The 23363-nt window shown below is 51.1% G+C and overlaps 9 protein-coding genes across 9 annotated transcripts; 4 read left to right on the forward strand and 5 right to left on the reverse strand.

Moving 5' to 3' along the window:
• Positions 1–172: 172 nt before the first annotated feature.
• Positions 173–1499, reverse strand: ANOM_005606 (SIS domain-containing protein; the record flags this gene model as incomplete). Its single annotated transcript, XM_015550863.1, has 3 exons — positions 173–623; positions 689–1047; positions 1107–1499. 3 exons carry the CDS (start codon positions 1497–1499, stop codon positions 173–175), a joined length of 1203 nt encoding a protein of 400 aa, XP_015406962.1.
• A 575-nt stretch (positions 1500–2074) lies between these two features.
• On the reverse strand, positions 2075–3108 carry ANOM_005607 (class I SAM-dependent methyltransferase; the record flags this gene model as incomplete). The annotated part of the gene is made up of 2 exons (XM_015550864.1): positions 2902–3108; positions 2075–2835 (listed from the first exon to the last, which is right to left on the reverse strand). The coding sequence occupies exons 1-2, from the start codon at positions 3089–3091 to the stop codon at positions 2075–2077; spliced, it is 951 nt and encodes a 316-aa protein (XP_015406963.1). The 5' UTR covers positions 3092–3108.
• Positions 3109–3578: 470 nt separating this feature from the next.
• ANOM_005608 (UDP-glucuronic acid decarboxylase family protein) lies at positions 3579–5042 on the reverse strand (the record flags this gene model as incomplete). The annotated part of the gene is made up of 5 exons (XM_015550865.1): positions 3579–4181; positions 4237–4426; positions 4482–4621; positions 4680–4793; positions 4854–5042. 5 exons carry the CDS (start codon positions 5040–5042, stop codon positions 3579–3581), a joined length of 1236 nt encoding a protein of 411 aa, XP_015406960.1.
• A 165-nt stretch (positions 5043–5207) lies between these two features.
• On the forward strand, positions 5208–7841 carry ANOM_005609 (UDP-glucose 6-dehydrogenase; the record flags this gene model as incomplete). Its single annotated transcript, XM_015550866.1, has 5 exons — positions 5208–5262; positions 5313–5707; positions 5769–6794; positions 7342–7758; positions 7815–7841. The coding sequence occupies exons 1-5, from the start codon at positions 5223–5225 to the stop codon at positions 7839–7841; spliced, it is 1905 nt and encodes a 634-aa protein (XP_015406961.1). The 5' UTR covers positions 5208–5222.
• Positions 7842–7950: 109 nt separating this feature from the next.
• On the reverse strand, positions 7951–10968 carry ANOM_005610 (beta-mannosidase mndA; the record flags this gene model as incomplete). Its single annotated transcript, XM_015550867.1, has 5 exons — positions 7951–10250; positions 10308–10534; positions 10587–10667; positions 10726–10732; positions 10788–10968. 5 exons carry the CDS (start codon positions 10966–10968, stop codon positions 7951–7953), a joined length of 2796 nt encoding a protein of 931 aa, XP_015406945.1.
• A 933-nt stretch (positions 10969–11901) lies between these two features.
• On the forward strand, positions 11902–13437 carry ANOM_005611 (thiamine pyrophosphate-dependent dehydrogenase E1 component subunit alpha; the record flags this gene model as incomplete). The annotated part of the gene is made up of 5 exons (XM_015550868.1): positions 11902–12033; positions 12091–12311; positions 12364–12425; positions 12491–12700; positions 12775–13437. Coding segments are annotated over 5 exons (1284 nt in total), but the record flags the coding sequence as incomplete, so codon positions are not given.
• A 564-nt stretch (positions 13438–14001) lies between these two features.
• Positions 14002–19859, reverse strand: ANOM_005612 (CCR4-NOT core ubiquitin-protein ligase subunit MOT2; the record flags this gene model as incomplete). The annotated part of the gene is made up of 6 exons (XM_015550869.1): positions 14002–16238; positions 17142–18949; positions 19006–19374; positions 19453–19568; positions 19675–19741; positions 19807–19859. 6 exons carry the CDS (start codon positions 19857–19859, stop codon positions 14002–14004), a joined length of 4650 nt encoding a protein of 1549 aa, XP_015406947.1.
• Positions 19860–20270: 411 nt separating this feature from the next.
• Positions 20271–21326, forward strand: ANOM_005613 (complex I 30 kDa subunit family protein; the record flags this gene model as incomplete). The annotated part of the gene is made up of 3 exons (XM_015550870.1): positions 20271–20476; positions 20541–21190; positions 21244–21326. Coding segments are annotated over 3 exons (906 nt in total), but the record flags the coding sequence as incomplete, so codon positions are not given.
• Positions 21327–21811: 485 nt separating this feature from the next.
• ANOM_005614 (BUD22 family protein) lies at positions 21812–23267 on the forward strand (the record flags this gene model as incomplete). Its single annotated transcript, XM_015550871.1, has 2 exons — positions 21812–22042; positions 22167–23267. The coding sequence occupies 2 exons, from the start codon at positions 21812–21814 to the stop codon at positions 23265–23267; spliced, it is 1332 nt and encodes a 443-aa protein (XP_015406941.1).
• Between the last annotated feature and the right edge of the window lie 96 nt (positions 23268–23363).

Raw genomic sequence — 23363 nt, forward strand, 5'->3', positions numbered from 1 at the left:
AAAGAAAAAAAAAAAACAGGGCGTTATTCATAAACATCATATAACCGCAGACAAACGACCTATGTGCCATCAAGACCATATACACATATGTATGCACTGGACGGAGGCCAAAAAAAAGACCAAACCGCCAGAGTTGTATAAACAGGTTTTTGTGTGGTAAAGAATTAATTAATCACAAGCCATCCCACAGATCATCTGCTTCCAAGAAGCCCAAACAAGCATCGGGATTCTCGTCCTGCATGACGGCTACGACGGACCCCGCAGCAGTCGATCCCGAAACTAGCCGACGTGCATCGTCGACGGAGGTCGAGCTGGGGAGCCGGAGCCAATCATCCCGGGAGACGGTAAACGGGAGCCCGAGACTGGCTAGCGCGGATGTATCCATGTCTACATAGGTTGATTGCGAGAGCGCGCGCAGATGTCGGGGTGGGATTATTTCGGAAGGGGACAGTTGGACCCAGGACTTGGCGGCCGGGTGCTGGATGGCTGTGAGCAGGATGTCGAGGAGACGGACGGTGCCCGTTGGTGTAGATACTGTGGGGATTTGGTCGATGGGGACAAGCTTGTCGACGATGCGTGGCGTTTCCTCTGGCTGGGGGAGCGAGGCGACGGACTGTTGTTGACTGGCGCAGTCGTCTGATGTCGTTGAGGGGAATGAGGCGGTCGACATGCTCATTGGCGTGAGGACGTTGGATGCGGCGCCGATGGCGCCGCCGGGATGGAAGCTTTTGAAGATCTCTGCTGGGCCTCTTCCTGGAGATGTGTGTAGTCGTTGGGCGGTGGCGATAGCAGGGCATCTCCCAGCGACAGGGCTACCGTCGTAGACGATGTTGGGGCGGATACGCCGATGGATAACTCCTCGTCCTCGTGAATGGGTGCTGGTAGCAGGATGCCCATGTCGGATGGCTGGAACGACAATAAGGGGCATGTGGAGGGGTGGAGGTGAGAAGTTATGGCGATTATTGGGACAGTTGAGGGGATATAGGGGAGCAAAAGTAGGAGCTCAGGCGTGCGGCCTGAGAACGAAATCAACAACAGGGTATCTTGCTGTATAAGAGTATCAGTAAGCCTGTTGATCTAGATCATGATTATAATTCGACACTCACCGGTCTAATCATGCCCAGGTCTCCATGCAATGCTTCCGTTGGATGTAAGAATGTGCTGTAGATACCCAGGCTATTCATCGTCGCCTCGAGTTTTTGGGCAATCTTTCCACTCTTTCCTACACCACAGCATACCAATTTTCCTCCACTCCGCACGCTGCGAGTGATCTGGCTTACAGCCCGTGTAAGACTCTCTTGCGCCAACGGATTTGTTTCGTACAGCTGTTCCAAATGCGCTAGGGCGGCGCGCTCTGTAGAAATGACATGAATGGCGGTGGATACCGACGCATCGGTAGGGCCATCCTTTACAGTGGATAACGCAGGGTCTAGCACGTCTGGAGGCGTCAAGGATAGAAGCGACAACTCGTCGCGAGTGACGCGGTCTTTCTTTATCATGGTGGGCACGGAGGGGTCCGCGGGGGACGATAGCGGGATTATCGGCGATTGCTGCTGAAGGTGCCCCATGGCACAGAAACCATTCTCCTTCGGAGTCAAGAAGGACAGATCGTCTTCTCCCAGGAGGGGCCTGGGAAAAGAGGTCCCGAACGAAATCCCGGGGAAGCGAAGGAGTTTTTGAAATTTTCGATGGCGGGGGAGGAATCTTTAGGGAAGTGGAGGAGAATCGGTCTCGGCATGAAGTTTTGACTAATTAACCACTGGCTGCGCTACATCGGAGATACTACTTTAAGGCGCACTTCGGACTTCCTTTGATTGACTGCACGCTAACGCTCCAATGATTTAGTATCCTAAGAGTCCGTCCCAAGGACAAACAATCCCCTCCTTTAGTGCGTCCTCCGAGTCTCGGCTCCAATAGCTTCCGTCATGACACCATCGCCACCTGCGCTGACGCTTTTGCAGATCCCCGTACTGTACAAAATGGTTGATTGTTACTGTTACATTGCCATCTAGGAGATTAGTACTATACAAATATTTTTTTTCCAATTGTCTTTTGTTCACCCGTCATGCAACTCTCAAGCCTTGGAAATAGGCTTAATACCCTTGTGAATAGCCGCGATTCCGCCGGTGAGATTCTCGAATCCCCGGCCAGGGATCATGAAACCGGCCTTCTGAATCATACCCCGGAATTCTTCCTGGCTGGGGAACTTCTCGATACTCTCCACCAGATACTGATAGCTGTCCCGATCTCCCGCCACCAGTTGACCGATCATCGGGATGGCACTGAAACTCCACTGCTTGTAGACCGCATTGAAGACGCTGTTCTCTACCTTGCTGAACTCCATACAAGCGAACACACCACCGGGCTTCAACACCCGGAATGCTTCGTGTAAGGCGGCCTGTTTATCGGTGAAGTTGCGAATGCCGAAGACAACCGTGTAGAGGTCGACTGAGTTATCTGGAATGTCGGGCATGTGCTGGGCATTGCCCTGCATGAAAGATAAACGCTCCGTGTTGTAGTAAGGGGTCTGGATGCTCCGCTTTTTGCCCTCGGCAAGCATATCCGGATTGATATCCGCAATTGTGACACGGGTCTGATGGTCGTGGTTAATGTTAGTCGCGTGGTCCAGCATGCGAAACGCGATATCGCCCGTCCCGCCGGCGATATCCAGGATATTCCACCCTTTTCCTGTTGTGTCGGTGTTGCGTGATGGGAGCGCAGATCCAGGGTTCAAGGAGCGAACAAAATGATCTTTCCACAGGCGATGGATCCCGAGGGACATGAAATCGTTCATGGCATCGTAGGAAGAAGCAACTGAGCTGAAGACCGCTCCAACTGTACATTACCGGCGTAGCTTGGTCAGTCTTGTGTCCATTGGTTGAGAGGTATATAGTAGCATACCCATAGACTCCTTCTGCGATTCGGGAACGTTGCTAAAGCCAAAATGGGTCATCCGTTCATCATGGTTGGCCTTGTTGGAGTCCGCTTGAGCTCGCTGCGAACAGGAAAAGCAGCGGTAGGGAACCTCGGCGATGGCCGTTCTCCGACGGGCATTATAGCCTAGATTCCTCCATACCGATCGCGACAACATGATGAAGTGTTAGTTATGTAAAACCTGCACTTGAGGTTAATTGAAATACAAAATGGAAGATAGAAATATTGCGCGGAGCGGATATCAGATGAGAGTCTCCGGCACCGTGCTTTTTCTGCCGCCCGATTCTTCACCGCTCACCTTCTGCCGACATCCCGACCCAACCAACTAACTGACTACGAACATCTCTCTGTGGGGCTAGTAGGATTGTCCTAAACAGTAGTACATGTTTCTGTTTTTATTTAATTTTTTATTTAATTTTTTTTATACCTATCTCATTTCGGCAGGCTAATAATTTAGGAATTGCACCTGTCGTTTGTGGCCTTCTTAGTGTTGGCCTTAGCTCACGTTAAACTCGGGTTTCAGGCCAGTAATATTGGCAGGAGATACGAAGATAGGAACCTTTTTGCGGTGGGGGATCTGGTGCAAATAGGTACTCCCACTTCGTATATGTGTATCAAATAGTCATGTCTGTGAAGCAGACAGGTTAGGACACAGCTCGCTCACTCATATGCCACTCAATCGTTCTTCGCAGCCCTTCTTGCAGCGGGATTGTGGGGCACCAGTCCAACACAGCTTTGGCAAGCGAAATCTGTGGTCGACGAACGGCAGGATCATCTGCAGGGAGTGGATGGTAGGTAATGTTGACCTTAGGCTGGTTGGTCATCTCGGCCACGAGACCAGCTATCATCTCGGCTAGCTGCTGGATAGTAAACTCCCCATCGTTTCCGATGTTGACAGGCCCATCACTATAGCCACTGTTCATTAGGCGATAGAGTCCTTCCGTACAGTCCGTGACATATTGAAAAGACCGTGTTGCAGATCCATCGCCGGTGATCTTCATGTCTTCACCCGACAATGCAGCGACGATGAAGCTTGACACGACCCGGCCATCGCTGCCGTTCATCCGTGGGCCATATGTGTTGAAAATACGAGCGATACGGATATCGGCGCCGTGTTGTTCTTGGTAAGCATAGCACAGTGCTTCTGCTACTCTCTTCCCTTCATCATAGCAAGATCGCTTCCCAAAGGGGTTGACATTTCCCCAGTACGTTTCGGGCTGGGGGTGCACTAGGGGATCACCATATACCTCTACACAACGTATTAGGTACACGCGACGAAAGGAGCTATGGGAGTTTGCCTACCTGATGTGCTAGTATGCAACATGCGGGCGTTTTTGATATAGCTAGCTCGAGGACATTTTGTGTTCCCTGAAAGCATGTCCTTAGCGTTGAGACCGGGTCTTTTTGATACTGAATCGGACTGGCTGGGCATGCTAAGTTGTAAATCTGATCGATCTGGCCCACATCCGCCAGGGGCATTTGGATATCTTGACTGTGGACGTCAATACCAAGAAAGCTGGGGTTTGGGTCCCTGGTGTCTATCTTACTTGAGAAGTGTAAAGTCGGGATGGCTCCTGAGGTGCTCTAGGTTCTGAGGAGAACCCGTTTGGAAACTATCCATTGCAATGACTACATGGCCCTTCGCAAGGAGGTAATCTGCAAGGTTGGACCCGAGGAACCCCGCAGCCTGTCAGCGTTAGCCAGGGGCCTTTCTGAGATGACCGGTAGGGGGCTTCCTTCCTTACCCCTGTGATGAGGATTCTCGGCTTGCCGTCCTGACTCGTCATATTAAATCCGTAGCATATACTCTCCAACGAGTAGGGGCCATGGATGGCATGCTTAAGTAGTGGTTCATCGGTCTGCACTGACCCACCCGATCAGCCCCGACAAGACTTTATCTCGTCGCGCATGAAGCTAACCTCAGCTGCCCAGTGCCGACGTAGTGGGGCTGAGGAATGCCGATCGTCGACAAGTGTCACAACTGCCAGGCTTTCCTGATGCGGTGTACACAGTGGCGGGCTGACAATCTGCACAATGACAAATTGACGACGCAAATCCCAACCGCAAGTTTCCTTAGGTCCAACCTTGAACGGTGCGTTCTTTACCATATCCGGCAAGAGTTCATGATCCTTGGGCCGCCCCGAGTGGGCATCTCGATCTCTCTCATATATAATGAGTGGACCATGGACGAGCCCAGGAACACGGCTAGAATGAAGCGAGCGTAATTTTCTCCCCTGGATGTTCAGCTAGGAACCAAACCACTACCAGTCCCCAGAAGCTTCGCCGTCATGATTCGAAAGGTGGCATGTATTGGTGCTGGGTTTGTGGGTGAGTGAGGCACCGGATGCGGCGATGAATTTCCTGTCTAAACGTTCTAGGGGGTCCTCTGGCCACGGTTATTGCCTATCAATGTCCGGACATCCAGGTCACTGTTGTGGACAAAAACAAGGAGCGGATTGACGCTTGGAATACAAGGACCCCTCCACTGTATGAGCCAGGCCTCGAAGATGTTCTATCTAGCGTTCGGCAGCGAGAGACCCAGTGTAATCTTATCTTCTCGACAGATATTGATCACGCCATCCGAGAGGCGGAGCTTATTATGCTGTGCATTGATACCCCTACCAAAGAAAATGGCATTGGGAAAGGGCTGGCATTAGATTTGGCCAACACGCAGGCTGCTGTCAGGACCATAGCGCAGGCCGCAGAGTCGGACAAAATTGTCGTGGAGAAGTCGACCGTCCCGTGTGGAACAGCAGACAAAATTCGGGACTTGGTACGGGTGTTCTTTCTTATTTCTGCTCGGATGTGAAATACTAATGGTACCATGAGCGCAGCTTGAATCGAATTCTAAAACCGGCTGCCAGTTCGAGGTCCTTTCGAATCCTGAGTTCCTCTCCGAAGGAACCTCAATTACAGATTTATTATATCCGACAAAAGTTCTGATCGGCCACCAACAAAGGCCATCGTCGCGCCGAGCAGCTGAAGAGCTGGCTGCGATATACGCCCGGTGGGTATCACCCGAGCTTATAATCACGATGGACCGTTGGTCATCCGAGCTAGCTAAACTGGCCGCCAACGCAATGCTAGCGCAGAGAATCAGCAGCGTGAACTCGTTAAGTGCGATATGTGAAGCGGTCGGAGCAGATATTGAGAGCGTGAGTGCTAGTTGCGGGATGGATCCTCGCATCGGAAAGGGAATGCTGAAGAGCACCCTTGGATGGGGAGGCGGATGTTTTGAGAAAGACATCTTATGTCTTGTCTACTTGGCTCGCAGTCTAGGTCTCACTCCCGTGGCAAATTATTGGGCATCCGTTGTGGAGATGAACGAGTACCAGAAGTCGCGATTCTTTATGCGCATTGTCTCGTCTATGCACGGGAGTGTCGGGGCAAAGTCCATTGCGATATTAGGGTTTGCCTTCAAGAAGAATACATCGGACACGAAGAATTCTGCAGCCATTCCTCTCGTGCAAAGCCTGCTCCAAGAAGGCGCCCTCGTCTCCATTTACGACCCTATGGTTCCGCCAGATCGCATCCTAACAGACGTCAATGCGGCCGGTAGCCACTCCGCATCCGTCCAAGTGAGCACATCAGCGTACGAAGCATGCAATGGTGCCGATGCAGTAGTCATTGCGACCGAATGGGACGAGTTTCAGACCCCGATGCCGACAGGCGACATGCGAATGGCCACGGCAAAGGATACTAGCATCGAGGAGCCCTGGTCTCCACCAAGTACACCAAGCGATAAAGAGGGGAGACTGAACTGGAATTGGATTACGGATCATATGCGTCCGCCCAAGTTTATTTTTGATGGGAGAAATATACTGGACAGGCAGTATCTAGAACAGCTGGGGGCTCGGTATGTTGGTATTGGTAGTGGGTCAGAATATGGATTCCTGGAGAGAGCGACCCATTCTTTATAATTTATGAAATAGTGCTTCGTCAGAGCGTTTAATCAGCTATATCTCTATTATACAATACGACATTTTTGGCGTATGGCTCTGCAGATTGTAGCATAACCCCCAGATTCAGGATGACGCATATCGTTCTTGTCGTAGGGCCAACCATGTATATCTCAGGCACCCTCATAGACCGCGTACTCAGCCTTTCGTTCTTGGGACGGGTCTCATGGAACATTTGCCTATTGGACTCGACATTGAGAGTGGATTTTCGCGATTGTTGCAAGTTCAAGTCGTCCTCAGCATATGATTGGCCAACAGAAGTGAGGTGAATGATTGAAGCCATCGTGAAACATGGAAAGGCGATACATTTGTGAAGGCCCCAGGCATTCAGGACACGGTACCATGGACCAGGCCCTTGTCAACGAATTTCTGCAACACAAGTACTTCCAATTCGATCCTCCCAATAACCACCGGCCGAGAAGTCTTCCGCGATACACTTGCCTTCTAGTTGATTGAAAAGGCTGAGAGAAAAGGTCTTTCACCGGACGATATTGTGGCTACGATTACTCGCATCACAGCTCAAGCGATCGTCGACCACTACAAGCGATATGCGCCTAAGCACCTGGAGATCACCGAGATCTTTATGTGTGGCGGCGGCGCTTACAACCCTAACATCACATCTTATATCCAGCAACATTACACCAATGCCCAGATCGTATTGCTGGATGAGGCCGGTATCCCGGCTGCCGCTAAGGAAGCTATTACTTTTGGTATGGAGGCCATTGTTGGACGCTCTATTCCTGTCCCGACGCGCGTGGAAACACGTCAGGAATATCTCTTGGGCAAAGTGTCCCCTGGCAAGAACTATCGAAAGGTTCTACAGAAGGGCATACTTTTTGGAGCCGGACGCGATTATCTACCACCGGTGAAGGAGTTGTTTAACTATGTGGATGGGAAGGTCTTCGACAATAAATGGCGAAGCACACTGGCCATTATGACCTCTGCTAAGTCTACACTTTATTACACGAAATGCTCGTCACAGTATTCAGAAGTGACTGAATGCATACTGCGCATATTATCTTATCCTGAAATTAGTGCCTACATGCCTGGGTCCGTCCTATTTCTCAAGTGTCTGATTCCACAGACTCTGCACCGTAACCCCCTGCACCCACTTCGCACCAGTATTATCCTCTTGGACCGTAAAGCCAATTTCCTTCTTCTGTCCCGGAAGCAACACGAAAGCATTCTCATCGAAATACCCCACCACATCAGCCGGATAATCGAGCCACGTGTATAACGAGACACCTGATTTAGCCTCTACAGTGAAAGTCTTCGACTTGGAATCATACGATAGTTCAAGTCCGGGATCCACCAAGGCGAGGTCCTTGGGGAAAACTGGCGTGAAGTGGTTCTGGTGGGTGAATGTCGTTTTCTCGTCCGAGTTGGGGAGGTGTCCCTCACCCGACAGAGAGAGAACAAGGATGGCGTCCTTAGAATTGGAGAGCGTAAGATTCTTAACGTTGGTACTGTATACCTTTGTGGTATTGAGCGCCCCCACGTTGAAGGGAACAGAACCTGGTGTGCCTGCATTGTGGGGAAGAGGCTTGCCTGATAAGTCCAGCCAAGTTAGGTTTACCTTGCCCTTTGCCGATTCCCACAGATCTGACGTAACGTAGAGGTCCAGCTCACCAGTGGTGTAGTTCCAGAACGGGGAGACGATGATGGGCTGGTAAATGTCTCTGGAAACGTAGTGAAGGACCTTCCATCGTCCGCCGTATTCGATACCGGCCCATGACGGCGCTTGCCAGATATCTTCCAGTTGCCAGTAGAGGGAGCCGAGTTGTCGCTCGGGCATTCCGCTACCGCGGCGGTAGAACTGGATTTCGGATTTGTACATGTCGGCTTGGAAGAGTTGGGTTGCGTGACACCAGGCGCTGAAGTTGGCGACGGAGTCCAGCTTGTTAGGAATGGGGTAGTACCGCTGCACTGCGATTGTCATTTCGCCCATGCCTAGAGATGTGTTGTGGAAGTTGTCGGTGAAGGTGCCGCCGGCTGGGTAGTGATGGTTCCGAAGCATGACAGTGGTGCTGTTGAAATGGAGATCTTCGGGGTCAACGGCTTGCTGCCAGGTTTGCAGGCTAGGCATGCTGTGGTATCCGAATTCATTGGCGAAGCGACCCACTGGGTAGACATGGTAGTTGAAGGAGACATTACTGTCATAGTTGTAGAAATCAGTGTCGCCATAGTAGGATCCAGGTGTGGTATTGTGATACCGTTCCACCATGGGTACGGGAGCAGACAAGTCGACCTCAATAAAGCCTTCCGTTGTGCTGCTAGGGCTATATGTGATCGACCGAGTGTTTTGGTAAACCAGAGGCAAAATGAGACTGATATACAGTTTCTCGTATTCCCCAACATACTTCGCATACTCTTCAGGGGCCTTACTTTCGACCGTCGGAAGCATCAGTGACTCGATCTCGTTCCCACCTGCCCATAATGCCAGCGAAGGATGATGGTTGACACGGCGAACGTTGTACACGACTTCAGCGGCGATGTTCTCTAAGAACGCATCGTCGACCGGATACAAAGCATCGCTGAATTCGAACTCGCTCCATAAAAGAATACCTCGCTCATCAGCTAAATCGTAGATGAAATCGTGGAGATATATGCCAGATGACCAAACACGGAGCATATTCTGGTTTCCAGCAACGACTGCATCGAACAATCGGGCCATTCTCGCCTCTGTAACACGAGGCCAAAAAGCATCTGGCGGGATGATGTTGGAGCCTTTGGCGTAAAATTCGTGTCCGTTGACTTCAAAATGCCAGTGGGCACCCGGTGCGATGCCTTGGGCAAGCTGGGTATCTGTGATGTTTTGTTGATTGAGGAAAATCGTGCGGAAGCCTGTTCTCTTGGTGACATGGGCCACAGTTTCGTTCTGATGGCCAGTAACAGTGACAGTTATGTTATAGAGATTTTGGTCACCAAGACCCAGTGGCCACCAAAGCTTCGGAGTCACTCCACCAAGGACTGTGACGCCGGTAACAGAATTTCCAGACACAGTCACATTACCTATCCGCTTTGACGTGAGTATCTCACCAGAATCGGTGTCTTTAAATTCAATAGACATAGACGGATTGGGCGGAAGAGAGCCCACAAAGTCAATGCTGGCATTAACGACCCATGGCTGACTTTGGTCAGGCGGAAGATGGTTAATCTGTCCTTTTCGATATATATCTATGTCTGTATTCAAGACATGAATATTTTGCGCCTTGGGTAGTTGCACGATATAAGCAGGCTTCCAAGGTCCTGCGGGTGCAAAGGCAGGGCCCCAATCCCAGCCGAAATCCGACTGTTCCTTGCGCATGAACCATCGGTTCGGATACTCATAAGTCTGCTGTATTCCATCGGGCCATACTAGAGAAGCATGTTAGTACTGTGTAAAAGACAGGGAAATGCCTCTGGTGCTCAAACCTGGTGAGTGAGGATCCTCGGCAATTGCATTCACGATGTTTGGCGCACTGCCAAAGTTAATCTTCAAGACGGGATCCTCGTTGCAGCCCTTCAGAATCTGAGAGATATCGAAAGAGTATTGGCGGTATTGGTTATTCGTTGAAGCGACGTGCTTCCCACAGAACTCGATTGTTGCGAAAGTGTCAAGTCCATCAAAAACGAGCCAGGTAGACTCGGCGTCCTTTAGTCTAGTGAAAATTAGAACGACAAGACAGCCCAAACAACACGGCAGTTACTCACAAGTTCTTGATCCCGTCAGTGGTGTAGGTCCAATTAGACTCCGGGATCCATCGAAGATTAAAATCATTGAGTCCATGATATCTGATGTGGCCCAGTCAATCCGGTGAAATTATCTTTACAGAGCTTCACCATCACTTACGGGTCATCTGCGATGCATGTTAGAGGCATGTATGATATTTCAGATGAAGGAAAGCAGCTCACCAATTACACCAGCCTTCAACAGGTCCAAATGGGCGTGAGATGGAAGACTTCCGGGCACGGTATGATTCAAGGCATCGCTACTGAGAGTCCACTTTTCATTACTCAGATCCCGGACATGCTGGCCCAGTGCAGTAGGTATGCTGGATGCCACCAGGGCCGCGGCCTTCACTGTGAACCGCATTCCGAGACTGCGGGGTTTCTACTAGGCTGGCCTTAGATCCTAGTCAGAAAGGATGGCCGCTTGAGGGGAAACCGGCCCGTCTTTATACTTCGCTAAGTAATATTTGTGTCGCTAGATTTCTACCAGTCATGCAGGACTCCGATATCCGATATCTCCTCCCACGATTCGGATCCCGGTATAGAGTAGACGGAAGCAAAACCGTGTTGAAAAAGGGAAAGTATCATGAGTGGGGGTTGGGGATAGAATGCTTGTATCCACAGTAGCACGATCGCTGCATGAAGTTCTTCCAATGAGATGCGAATGAGAAGGCTGCGGGAGTCCTCACTTGCGGCGGGGAAGCTGATCGGCGGTCGAGGTTGCATAGAGGTCGCCGTCCGGAGGTAGATGTCTCTTGTCTTCCCGGTCGGCTTGCATTTCTAAAGAGATCCCAACAAATTTTTTGCTGCCGGTGAGGTGATCGGATGATGAAATTGGATGGTATAGAATCCCGAAGCCGTACGGAAACGGATTGACCCGTTCAAGTATATGTCCGAGGTGGAGTCCAGGATGTACTAGTATATACTGGACTTGAGACCAATCGTACAGATGGAATTGGGCGACACTAACTCATAATTGTCGTCGGGCAGGATATCCGTCCCCTTCTCAGAGGCGAGACCCATAATCCTCTCCGAACCAGAGCCTGGCAATACAACATGCAACAGTTGAAAGAGAGATGAATGAATAACATATCTACAGGATCAGGTGATCTTATTCAGGGCAAACAGAACAAAATCAACAAACAAGATCAACTCAATGAAATCGATCGGCTAAGCACGGTTCGGCATGACGTTCTGAGCCGAAGCCAACCGCTCCCTCCGCATTCCCCAGAAAGATGCCTTAAGATCAATGACCCCAGGAAATACCCCATGTCCTTTTTCAACTGAGGTTCTCTCGACAATTGTCTTCTCAGATCACTCCCACAATGTCGGCATATCTTCTGAGGCACATATCTCGCAATCCCAGGGTCTTATCCCGGATACCTCAACGATGGAGTAGTTCTATCTCCCAGCGGCCAGGCTCGGACAGGTATGTGAACCTGATAAAAATATCCCCTCTCTGCAAACACAGGGTTTTGTGTGAAAGGGCAATCGGCGCTGATGGAGAAGATACGTCTAGTGTCCGATTTCCTGGCGCCGTGAACAGTAAATTCACCACCGACATGGCGTTCATCAATCCCTCCACAACGACAAATATCCCTACATACCGTGTCATGGATTCTGACGGTGTATTGCTGGACAAGAACCGGAAGCCCTCCGGAGTATCAAACGAAGAGATATTAACGTGGTACAAGAATATGTTGACTGGTAGGTTCCCTTCTCCGCTTTCTCATCATGAATTGTTATTGATAACTTTTAGTGAGTGTGATGGACGTGATTATGTTCGAGGCCCAAAGACAGGGCCGTCTGAGCTTCTACATGGTATGTGACCCCATATTCTGATCCAATTGACGAGACAACATTGAATTAACGCTTTCTCTACAAAGGTGTCTGCCGGAGAAGAAGGTATCAGTGTCGGATCGGCCGCCGCATTAACACCCGACGACGTGGTATTCGCGCAGTATCGCGAAACAGGCGTCTTCCAGCAACGGGGTTTCACTTTGAAGGATTTCATGAGCCAGCTCTTTGCAAACTGCCATGACAACGGCAGGGGACGTAACATGCCGGTGCATTATGGCTCCAACTACCCTCGCATGGTGAGTATAGCACCCTGATACACCCTAATCTACCGCATGGTATACAGTCACAAATACACATTAACCTCTCCCAGCACACCATCTCTTCACCCCTTGCAACCCAGATCCCCCAGGCATCTGGCGCAGCTTACGCCCTCAAACTAGAATCTCTCCAGAACCCCGACACCCCACCACGCATCGTGACTTGCTACTTCGGCGAAGGCGCCGCCAGTGAAGGTGACTTCCACGCCGGCCTCAACATCGCCGCAACACGGTCATGTCCCGTGGTCTTCATCTGCCGCAATAACGGATATGCCATCTCTACACCCACACTGGAACAATATCGGGGTGACGGCATCGCCAGCCGTGGAATAGGATACGGCATTGACACGATCCGTGTCGACGGAAATGATATCTTCGCCGTTTATGAAGCCATGCGCGAAGCACGACGCATTGCGCTCTCCGATGGCGGCAAGCCCGTGCTTATTGAAGCAATGAGCTACCGTGTCTCGCACCATAGTACTAGTGATGATAGCTTCGCGTACCGTGCCCGGGTAGAGGTGGAAGACTGGAAACGGCGCGATAACCCCATTATCCGGCTGCGGAAGTGGCTCGAGAACGAAGGGTTGTGGGACGAAGATACGGAGCGTACTACGCGCGAGCAGCTTCGGAAGGAGGTGCTGAAGGAGTTTGGAGAAGCGGAGCGTGAGCAGAAGCCGCCTCTTCGGGAGCCTTTGAGGGCGTGTATGAGGAATTGACGGAGGAAGCGCAGGAGCAGATGAAGGAGTTGAAGCGGATCCTTGAGACTTATCCTGAAGAATACGACCTCGGGAGTTCAAGGATGGTATCAATGGGTTATAGATTGTCGGGCGATCTGTTTGTGAGCACATAGATCAAGATATCCTGTATAGCATGAATTCAATCATGGAAAAGCCTTCTATTGCCTTGATTCGAGTCTTAATCGGTATTGTCAACCTTGACCGAAGGCGTGACTAGGGTAAGCCTGAAGGCTATGAGCGAAGAGAAGTATTAGGTTGTAGCATGTGGTACACAAACGAATGTATGTCCATTGCTAATTGCAGAGCCACTGAGCTGGACTTTGAAAACCTCTATGTAACTTCCCACGTTTCCTTGATAACCGGATACAAAACAATGTCTTTTCAACGGATGCGCTTTTTGAGCCCCCCAACTCCAAGCATGTAAAAACAACGCTCATGAGTTTGTACAGTAAATAATACATAGTTTACAATTCCACAGGGAAATCCCCATGTCTTTATTTTACAGATTCAAGGATAGCCCTGCCCAAGTTCCCTCAAGGCAGCTCATCCCTCAACAGAGGTGGCCAAAGCCTGCTGTGCGAGCTTCTTGTTCCGCTTGACCAATGCATTGAGTTTTTTGTCAATGGAGTCAAGGTCTTTGCGCGATGATTCAAGTTCCTTCTGCGACTTGGCAGCAAACGTACGAAGCTCCTCATCTGTCATTCCAACCACATCATCCAGATCCGGCATATTGCCCATGACGACACCTGCAGCTCCCAGCATATGCTTGGCGGTGGCTGCGGCAAAGGACCGAACAGAAGTGGCAGTGGCATTTACCAATTCAGCGGTATTGGCAATAGCCCAATTGTGACTGCGAGTGCTGTCCGCCTCCATGGCTGAGAGAACGTTTGGTGGCGTAGGAGTATCAGAAGGAACTGCACAGTCAGGTATAGTCATATCGCCAGAGTGCGATGCAGACGAAATCCCAACCGACGTTTCACCGACCCAGCATATATTAAAGTTTTCCGGTGTAGCAAAAAGAGCATCAAGCCCACCACCACGGTTTGTCACGTCGGGTTCCGTGATTGACGTCGGCGGATACTCGGGGAAGGGATCAATGGAAGCGCTGATGCGTTTCTCAAGCTCAAGATAACGTTCTTCTTCCTCTGGACCCAAATGACGAAGAACACAGCCGCGAGGAGTGATTAAGCAGCGATACTTAGTCAAATTGGAGTCAGAGTTGATCCGAACTGGTTCTCCACGCAGCAATGCTTTGCGGTGTTCCTCGGTCAACTCGACAGGCTGCTTCAAGATTTCATAATCATCCGCAGTGCACTTCATGTCCACACGTTGGGCCAAATTAGGTGGGTTAAACAAGGGATGGGCATGGAGATCCAGATTGCCCGCCTTGTGGAGCTGAGCGAGCAGTATTGGCAGGACAGATGTTCGCTCCGAGAACAACTCTTTGATTGGAACAGCAGCAGCTTCTGAATCCTTGATCAACTGCTCAATAGTGTTGTTAGAACGCCACGCTTCTGCTGCAGTCTTCTGTGCAGGGGCCTCCTTCTCTTCGACAACGCTAGGCTTAGTATCCTTCGCAGCCTTATCTTTCGACTTGTTCTTCTTCGTTTCAGCCCGCTGATCAACCTTGTCAGTAACTTCTTTCCCACTAGTATTGGGCTTCGCGGCTTCGTTGGTATTGTCCGGCGTTGCGGCAGTTGACTCAGGATTGCTTGCCGGGGTCTTCTTGGTCTTCCGCTTCCTTCCAATAATAGGCGCCTGCACTGGCTCCTCAACAATAGCAGACACCGCCTCATGCTTCTTGGCTTCCATCTCCTTGGCCTTCTGTCTACGTTCTTTCTTGGCTTGGCTCTTAGTCATGGAGCGTACAGGTGCAGAGCCAATCCTAGATGATGCAGGAGGAGAGTTTGCGCGAGAAACGGACGCCGACGTATACAGATCAGCTTCCGATCCAAAGTCACCAGGAGTATCAGGCCTGCTTATGGAAGATACGCTGGGTCTTCTCGATCGTCCCTTAGCCATGGCAAGCTGGGATGATATGGATTGAGTGGCTGAGGCAGGAGGGGGAGTCTCAGTTTTCGGAGTATCAACAACACGAAGAACCCTGGGTTGACGTGGAACCGAGGAGTCAGAGACACGTGAAACTCCAGTCAATGGTGTATTTGGGCGAGAACCGATGGCACTCTGGGCCAATTGCTCGCCTTTCAAGGGGGTGCTATCCAGGACTTGAGACGTATTGAGTGGGATATCCAACTTCATAGGCTTCCCCTTTGCCGTCGTAGAGGCTGACTTCTCTTCAGTGATACCCCCTGACTTTTTGCTTGACTTATCATCAGAGGCAACTGTCAGGTCATCCTTGGGTTGGGAGCGAGCTTTATTAGCTGACTTTGGTACTGGCGACCCCAAGGATATTTCAGAAGCATTTTTAGCTCGATTTGAGATGGCTCCATGATCCTGTGTGCTTTTCATGTCCGGCGACTGCCGGCCAGAGATGGTCTCCTGGAAGCTCTGGGAAGGAGTCCCAAGCCTGTTGAAAGGAACATTCAGACCGGGTGGAAGAGAGACAGCGGAGACCGGGCTGGAAGGATTTAATGGACTCTGAAATAATGCAGACGCGGGATGGGCATGAGGTAAGGGAAGACCTGGCGGTAAGGTTGGAGTTCCGGCGCGTGCGGAGCTTTGAGGTTCAGTAGAAAAATGTGATCGGCCTAAGAATCCAAAGCTGTCCACCGGGCGTTTGTCCTTTGCGGGGGCGCCGAGAGGGGGAAATTCTTCATCAACTAGTTCACATATGTTAGCATACGTTTGCAAACATGTGTGGATGGGAGGAGGTCTGTCGGGAGGAATGCGTAGGCAGAGGAGCGAGAGAAAACCAGCGACATCACCAGAAGCAAGGAAGACACTAAAGCAAATCGGACACTAAGAAGGAACAAGCGGGCAGCAGGCTCTCCACAACACGGGAATAAGACAAGCGATACGACAGGGCAGGCAGCTTAATTACAAAAATGGCCCGGCCATGCTGACCTGGCAAATACAAATGATAAAGATCTCTATATGAACAGTAATTGTGAGAGATTGGTTTCAAATAGAGGGCCCTTCTTCGTTATAACAAAGCCAGGGCAGGGAGGTTAACGTACATAAAGTCATGACCAGAGGGAATCGGCCACCAAGACGCTGATATATCAACCCAGCTTGGATGCAAAAAGAACAGACATACGATGTCCAGCCAACCAATATGGGCCCAGAAGACACGAAGTGTCTATGAAATGCGCCGAGGCCTCGCATCCACGGGGAATATTGGAGGACAGGAACGATTATGAACGGAAAAAAACAAAAACAGAGGTTGAATAAACATAACGCCAATGGTACGCCTAGCCCGAGAATCTTGTTCTTTTCAGAGCCGATTGCTTAATGCTTCGTTGCAGAGTGGAAATATGTCGCAAAGTTTGAACATCGAATCAAATATGAGAACTGAACAAAACGCATATCCTGCCCCCCATCTAGAGAAACATGATATCATGTCGTGAAGTTAAGGAGAAACACAATTCGCATAAAGGGGATAGAAAAGGGTAGTCATCATAATAACAGGGAAAGAAATGAGAACAGAGAATATTATAAGAAGGCGAACAACCATCACCAGCGGTTGAAGCCGCCTCCGTACATCATAGTGTGATTGTACCCACCTTGACCCTGACTCCCATAAAGCGCTTGCCCAGCAGCAGCATTCGCACCCACCTGGTGCATCCTCGCCTGCAGGATACTCGGGTCCGCAAGATCTACTACACCGCCTCCACCGGAGGAAGTGTTAGCGTGTCTGTGCTTCTTCCCCTTCTTCTTCTGCTTCTGTGGCCCAGACTCGGAGTAGTTTCCGGTCTGAGAGCCATAGAAAGAGCTGAGAAGGCCATTGGCAGGAGTCAGGGGAGGGGGAGTTTGGTGCTGTTGGAGGAAAGGAAACATGAACTCACGCTTAGCGGCATCCGGTGCCTGTAAACCACTAGCATTTGTGCCACTACGGCTCCGCAGAAGCTCGCGCATCAAATCCGGGTTGGCCTCCTGCTTCCCAATACTGCCAGCCAAACCAAGATTAGAATTTGTTGTAAAACCGTGGCCTTGAGCGAACATTCCTCCTCCACTAATGGGGGGCGTGCCGGCCGTCTTCAGGCCTGGAGGTGGACCCTGAACGCCGCTGGTGTAGAAGCTGCTAGTAAGCCCATGTTGAGGACTGGGCGCAGCAAGTGGGTTAGGGGTCCCGGATTGCATCAGGGAAGCCTGCTGGCTTAGCATACGTGCGTTGGGAAGATTCTTCGATCCAGCATCATTAGTGAAGGAAAAGCGAGAGTTTTGGCGGTTCTGCGCCTGCAAAGCGTTAAGCTGTGCCATCTGGGTCTGCAAAAGGCCTTGGCGAACAGCAGCCTGGTCCAAGGCAGCAGAGGCAAGTCCACCCTGCAATGGGTCCACAATGCCGGCCTGTTGATTGCTAGCAGATTTGAGTAGCATCAGTTGTTGCTGTTGGAGAGGGGTCAAACTCCGGCCAGCTAGGTTCAGTCCATGGAACTGATGACTAGACGCAGAAACTGGGGAGCCGACCACCGAGTTTGTTGTAGTACCCTGCTGTGAAGGCGGCTGGATAGCACCATGTGACTCCCGCGAACCACGACCTCTTGCAGGGTGGGCTTCATCCGGCTCGCCACCAAGTTGAAGGCTGCCGCTCTCCCTTGTTTCTTCTTCAACAGCTGCCGATTGAAGCAGCTCTTGATCTCGCTTTGCACGCTCTTGCTCTGCTTTCTCCCGCATTGCCCGACGCTTTACGCCACCATAAGGATCAATAAATGAAGGGTGATTCTCGATGAGAGCAACTTCATCTGCGGGCAGACCAGCCGCCGAAAAGATAAACTTGAAATCAGGAGAATTAACGGCCTTGATCAAATTCTCAAATAGAGGTGTATCCGCGTCAACGGGCGGTTGGGGTTCAGAGGGAGAACTAGGAGTTGAAGACTGGGTCTCTGGCAGCGGGGTTTGGCGGCGTTCTTGAACAGGGGTAGGTTGCTTCTCGGCACGCTTGGGTTCCTCTGTACTGGTCGCAACATTGGCACTCGCGGGTCGTGGACTCTGAGACGCTTGACTAGCTGTAAGACTTGCCCGCCTTGTCCGGCTGATCACTGAGTCCTTATTCGCCCAACTTGCAGAGGAAGGAAGGGCGGACCCATCAGGAGGGCGGCTGCTGGCACCATCGTCTTTACTGGGCTGACGGCGCATCGGTTGCGACAGCGGCATGGCGGAAGAGCGGGCAACGTGTGGGGGGATCGTATGACTGGGTCCACTAGGTGCACCATTCGGACGTTGACTCGAAAGAGTGTTCATAGAGGAGAGATCCTGCCGACTATAGCTTTCACTATCCTCACCTGTCTCGTGTAGGAAGGTGCAATTTCTATTATGGCACTGCTCGTTGCGCAGGAAGGAGGAGCAATACTTCGTCGTACCGTATTGAGCCCTAGTCAAGTCAATAATCCAGTTGTGTTGCAAACACGTAGTCAAGAAGCGACGTACCTCAAGACACGATCCCCGTTTACAGATCCATCCACTGAACCGATACAGGTTGCGGCATCCGACTTCCGCGAGTAGGTAACGTAGACGCCGATGCCTTGGTTGGGGTTGCCACCGGGCTTTGCCTTGCTGACGACGATCTTTTCGATCTCTCCATATTGGCCGAAATAATCCCGTCCGCGAAGGGTCTGGAGGAGCTGACTTTCGTCGCGTATGGTGGGGTTGAGGCCAATTACGTAGACCAGGTTCTTCTGCACGACCCTCACACCAGCCAAGTTCTTCCGACTCGAAGCCTCGATCTCGCGCTTTTCCGCCTCCTTCTTCTTCGCAGCGGCAGCCTTTCGATGCTTTAATGCCAAGTCCGCTTTAAATCTAGTTTGCGGGATCCGCAGTTAGCGCCAAGAACCGCCGAAAAAGCAACGTCTCAAATCGCAAGGGACTTTCACTTACTCGTCTGCATCGGGAACTTTATACTGTATGGTACTCTCATCGTAAACCCGTCTGCAGTTGGGGCAGCGGCCTTCTTCGCTGTGGGTTTTGATGTTGTTGTAACAGAATTGGCAGATCTGGTCATTTCATGTCAGTGCCTTGCACAGTCGCATATGGGGGGGTCGCGAATGTCGTTTGGTGACAACCGTTGTCACCATGACGGGAGAGCGAGGGGTAACGTACCTGATACCCACAAGGACACGGCTTAAAGTTCTTGTCGGACAGGTCGAATTCCTCAATGCACAGGGGGCTACAGAAGATCGTCATTATCAGCCCAACCCTATTCATATTCCAGCCCAACAACGCAGCACGTACCAGAACTCGTCGTCGTCATCAATGACGGAGTCTATCTGTTGGCGATTTGACATGGTTGCCGAATGTGTGTGTGGAAAGGTACAATCTAGAAAGACGATAGTCGGATTAAAAGACCAGTACACATCAACCAACCCGGGGCGGAAGGAGGAAGAATATAAAAGAAAAACGTATTAAGGTAGAGTAAGAAACCCTCGAGGTAAGAGAAGAAGAAGAGGACGAAGGACTGAGGGAATCTAAAGAGAGATCGACAACGTGGGGAGAGTAACAGAAGCGGACCAGAACAGGGAGAAGAGGAGAGACTTGGAGGCGAAAGAGAAAGAGAAGTGAAGCTTTGGTTGGGTTTGCACCCGTTTGCTTCGTTTGCAGCCCGCCGGAAAGAATGCCTGGCTTATGTCAGCGTGCACGTGATGCCTCACGTCCAACTTCGAGGAAAAGCTCCCTGGGAGTGGATGACGAGCATCTCCGCTGTCTCCCCTCCACCTCCCCGTTGCCTCTCACCCGCAATTGCCATCCACAATGGCCTCTGCTCGTTCCCTGATGCGGTTGGGCACCGGCCGCTCGCTGGCTTCGGCCGCGCGGTCGTCCCGCATGTGCCGTCCTTTCTCGACGACCCCTCTGCTGAAGGAGTCGATCCCCGAGCCTCCCAATATGCGCCAGGCTCAGCGTCCTCGTACGTGTGGCTTCGGACGATAGCTTTACGTTGGCACCAATTGCAACTGACTGACTCTCTACAGCTGAGGGCGCTCTCCGCGCTCCCGTCGTCAACCCTGCCGACAAGTACCAGGACAAGGCCGATGCTCTGCACCAGTACGGCCAGTACATCATGTCCTGTCTGCCCAAATACGTCCAGCAGTTCACCGTATGGAAGGACGAACTGGTCGTTTACGTCCCTCCCTCCGGTGTTATCCCATTGATGAGCTTCCTCAAGTACCACACCGCCGCCGAATTCACCCAGATCTCCGATATCACGGCCGTCGACTTCCCCACGAAGGACCAGCGTTTTGAGGTCGTTTACAACATGCTGAGCGTTCGTCACAACTCCCGTATCCGTGTGAAGACCTACGCCGATGAGGCCACCCCGGTTCCCAGTGTCACTGGTCTGTTCGAGGGAGCTCTCTGGTACGAGCGTGAAGTGTACGATATGTTCGGTGTCTTCTTCACCGGCCACCCCGACCTGCGCCGTATCATGACCGACTACGGTTTCGACGGCCATCCTCTGCGCAAGGACTTCCCCTTGACCGGATATACCGAACTCCGATATGACGAAGAGAAGAAACGCATTGTTATCGAGCCTCTCGAGCTTACGCAGGCATTCCGGAACTTCGAGGGTGGCTCTGCCGCCTGGGAGCCTGTTGGACCGGGCGAGGACAGAACCCCCGCGTCGGTAAGATGGCTAGAACTCGCAATTGACTTACTTTCGCTAACTAAATGGAATAGTTCAAGCTTCCTACCCCCAAGCCCGAGGAGAAGCCGGAGGAAAAGAAATAGAGCAGTGTATTCGTATTTCCTTTCCTGTTTGTATGTACATACGTCTACGAGTGAATTCAGTGCAATTGTTTGGTCACAAGCCCATCAAGTAAAAGAGAAAAGAGACAAGAAGAACTGTCAATCACCATTGAAACCACATATAAAATCCAATTAACCCTTAAAAACGAAAATAGTTTAATCGATAGCTCCAGACCCCTCGTCCAATCATTACACCCGGATTTATAAGATATAAATAAAGGCAGATAAGGCCACTAGTGAGAAAATCCTGGTTAAAAAATACTAGAGGAAAGCAACGGCACAAGCAAAATCCACTTCTTGGCGCGGGCATAAATCTGTATCATAAAAAAGAAAAAAGAATATTCTAAGACCCCATCAACCACCATCTCAAGCCCAAACCACCACAACACCAACCAACAAGATCCCAACTCCTTACCCTCTTATCTGAAAATAACCCCATACCTCGCAAAACGAAGCAGGACAAAGAAAGAAAGAAGAAAACAGAAAAAGCAATACCAAAATGCCCAAACGCAAGCTCTCCGACGTGGACTCCGGTCCCAAGCGCACATACAACGTGCAAACCATGCGCCTGACGCAAAAGTTCGAGCAGGGCGTCGTCCTCCTATCGCGAGCGCTGAAGGTCGCCAAGGGCTTCGAGAGGCAGAAATTATCGAGGAGAGAAAAAACCGCCAAGTCGCAGGGGAGCTCCGAGGCGTTGCAGAAAATCGCGGAGGAGATTGAGTTTATCAAGGTTTGTATTGTCCTGTGGTTCTATATCTTCATTTTCTATCTATTTCTTTTATATCTTGGGTTCTTATGCGCGGTATACTACTCAGTCGGGGTTGATCGCATGCTAATTGCAATCGGTATGGTAGAGTCTTGATCCAACCGCTACGGCGCAAAAGTATCTTTTCAAACAGTTGTTCAAGACGAAACGGATTTCCGAGGCGCCTGCTTTTATTCAGTTTAAAGAGTCGAAGAATATCTCTGCGGAGGGGCCGCGGAGTTCGGCGGAGGCGAATGTTACTGCGCGGTTGTATAAGTCCAATCCGGTGAAGAATGCGTTTCCGAATATCATGGCCGATATCAAAAAGCTACTAGGGGTGGAGGACGTGGCTGGTGGAAAGAAGGAGAAGGGCAAGGAGGCTGGGTCAAAAGAAAGTGCGCCGAAGACGAAGACGGAACAGCGGGCTGTATCCGTATCGGATAGTGAACCGGAGGACCCTAGAATAGCTGCGGCAGTTGCGAAATTCGATGAAGAGGAGGGCAAGGAAGGCGAGGAATCTGAGGAAGGAGATGAAGTCATGAGCGATGCGGAGAGTATAGACTTTGCGCAATTCGATTCGAGGCTTGCGCCGGGTTCGGAGGATGAGGATGAGGATGGTGCAGATGGTGCAGCGAGTGACGATGATGACTCCGACGGGGGCGTCAATCTAAAAGCACCGTCTGACATGTCTATCTCCCGGTCTCCATCACCGGACTCGCCACCGGCTAAGAAGGCCAAGAGCAGTAAGACATCGAGTGCCCCGGCTACCAGTACAACATTCCTGCCTTCCCTAACCATGGGTGGATACTTTTCCGGGTCGGAGTCTGAACCAGAAGACATCGAGGGACAACAACCACGCCGGAAGAATCGAATGGGTCAACAGGCGCGTCGTGCCTTGTGGGAAAAGAAGTACGGCAGTGGAGCAAACCACGTAAAGCAACAACAGAACCAGCAAAAGAGGAGTCGGGATAATGGTTGGGATATGCGTCGGGGTGCAACGGATGGCTCTGAAGGCCCGAGAGGAAGGCGAGGCCAGGGACGAGGTGGGAGGCCTCAGTATGGTGGAGACCGTCCTCAGCGTGGTCCTCCTGTACAGAGGAGAAAGCCCGAGGATGACAAGCCCCTGCATCCTTCCTGGGAGGCAGCCAAGCGGGCTAAGGAGCAGAAGGCTACGGCTGCATTCCAGGGTAAGAAGGTCACTTTTGATTAAACATATACCCGCCTAGATGCCTTGCGTGTCTAGTTTCAATACACTTCAAGCGTTTCATGATTTTGCTTCAATGAACAAAGCATTCGCCATATACTA

The sequence above is a fragment of the Aspergillus nomiae genome (assembly GCF_001204775.2).
Source record: "Aspergillus nomiae NRRL 13137 chromosome Unknown contig00131, whole genome shotgun sequence".
NCBI lineage: Eukaryota > Fungi > Ascomycota > Eurotiomycetes > Eurotiales > Aspergillaceae > Aspergillus > Aspergillus nomiae.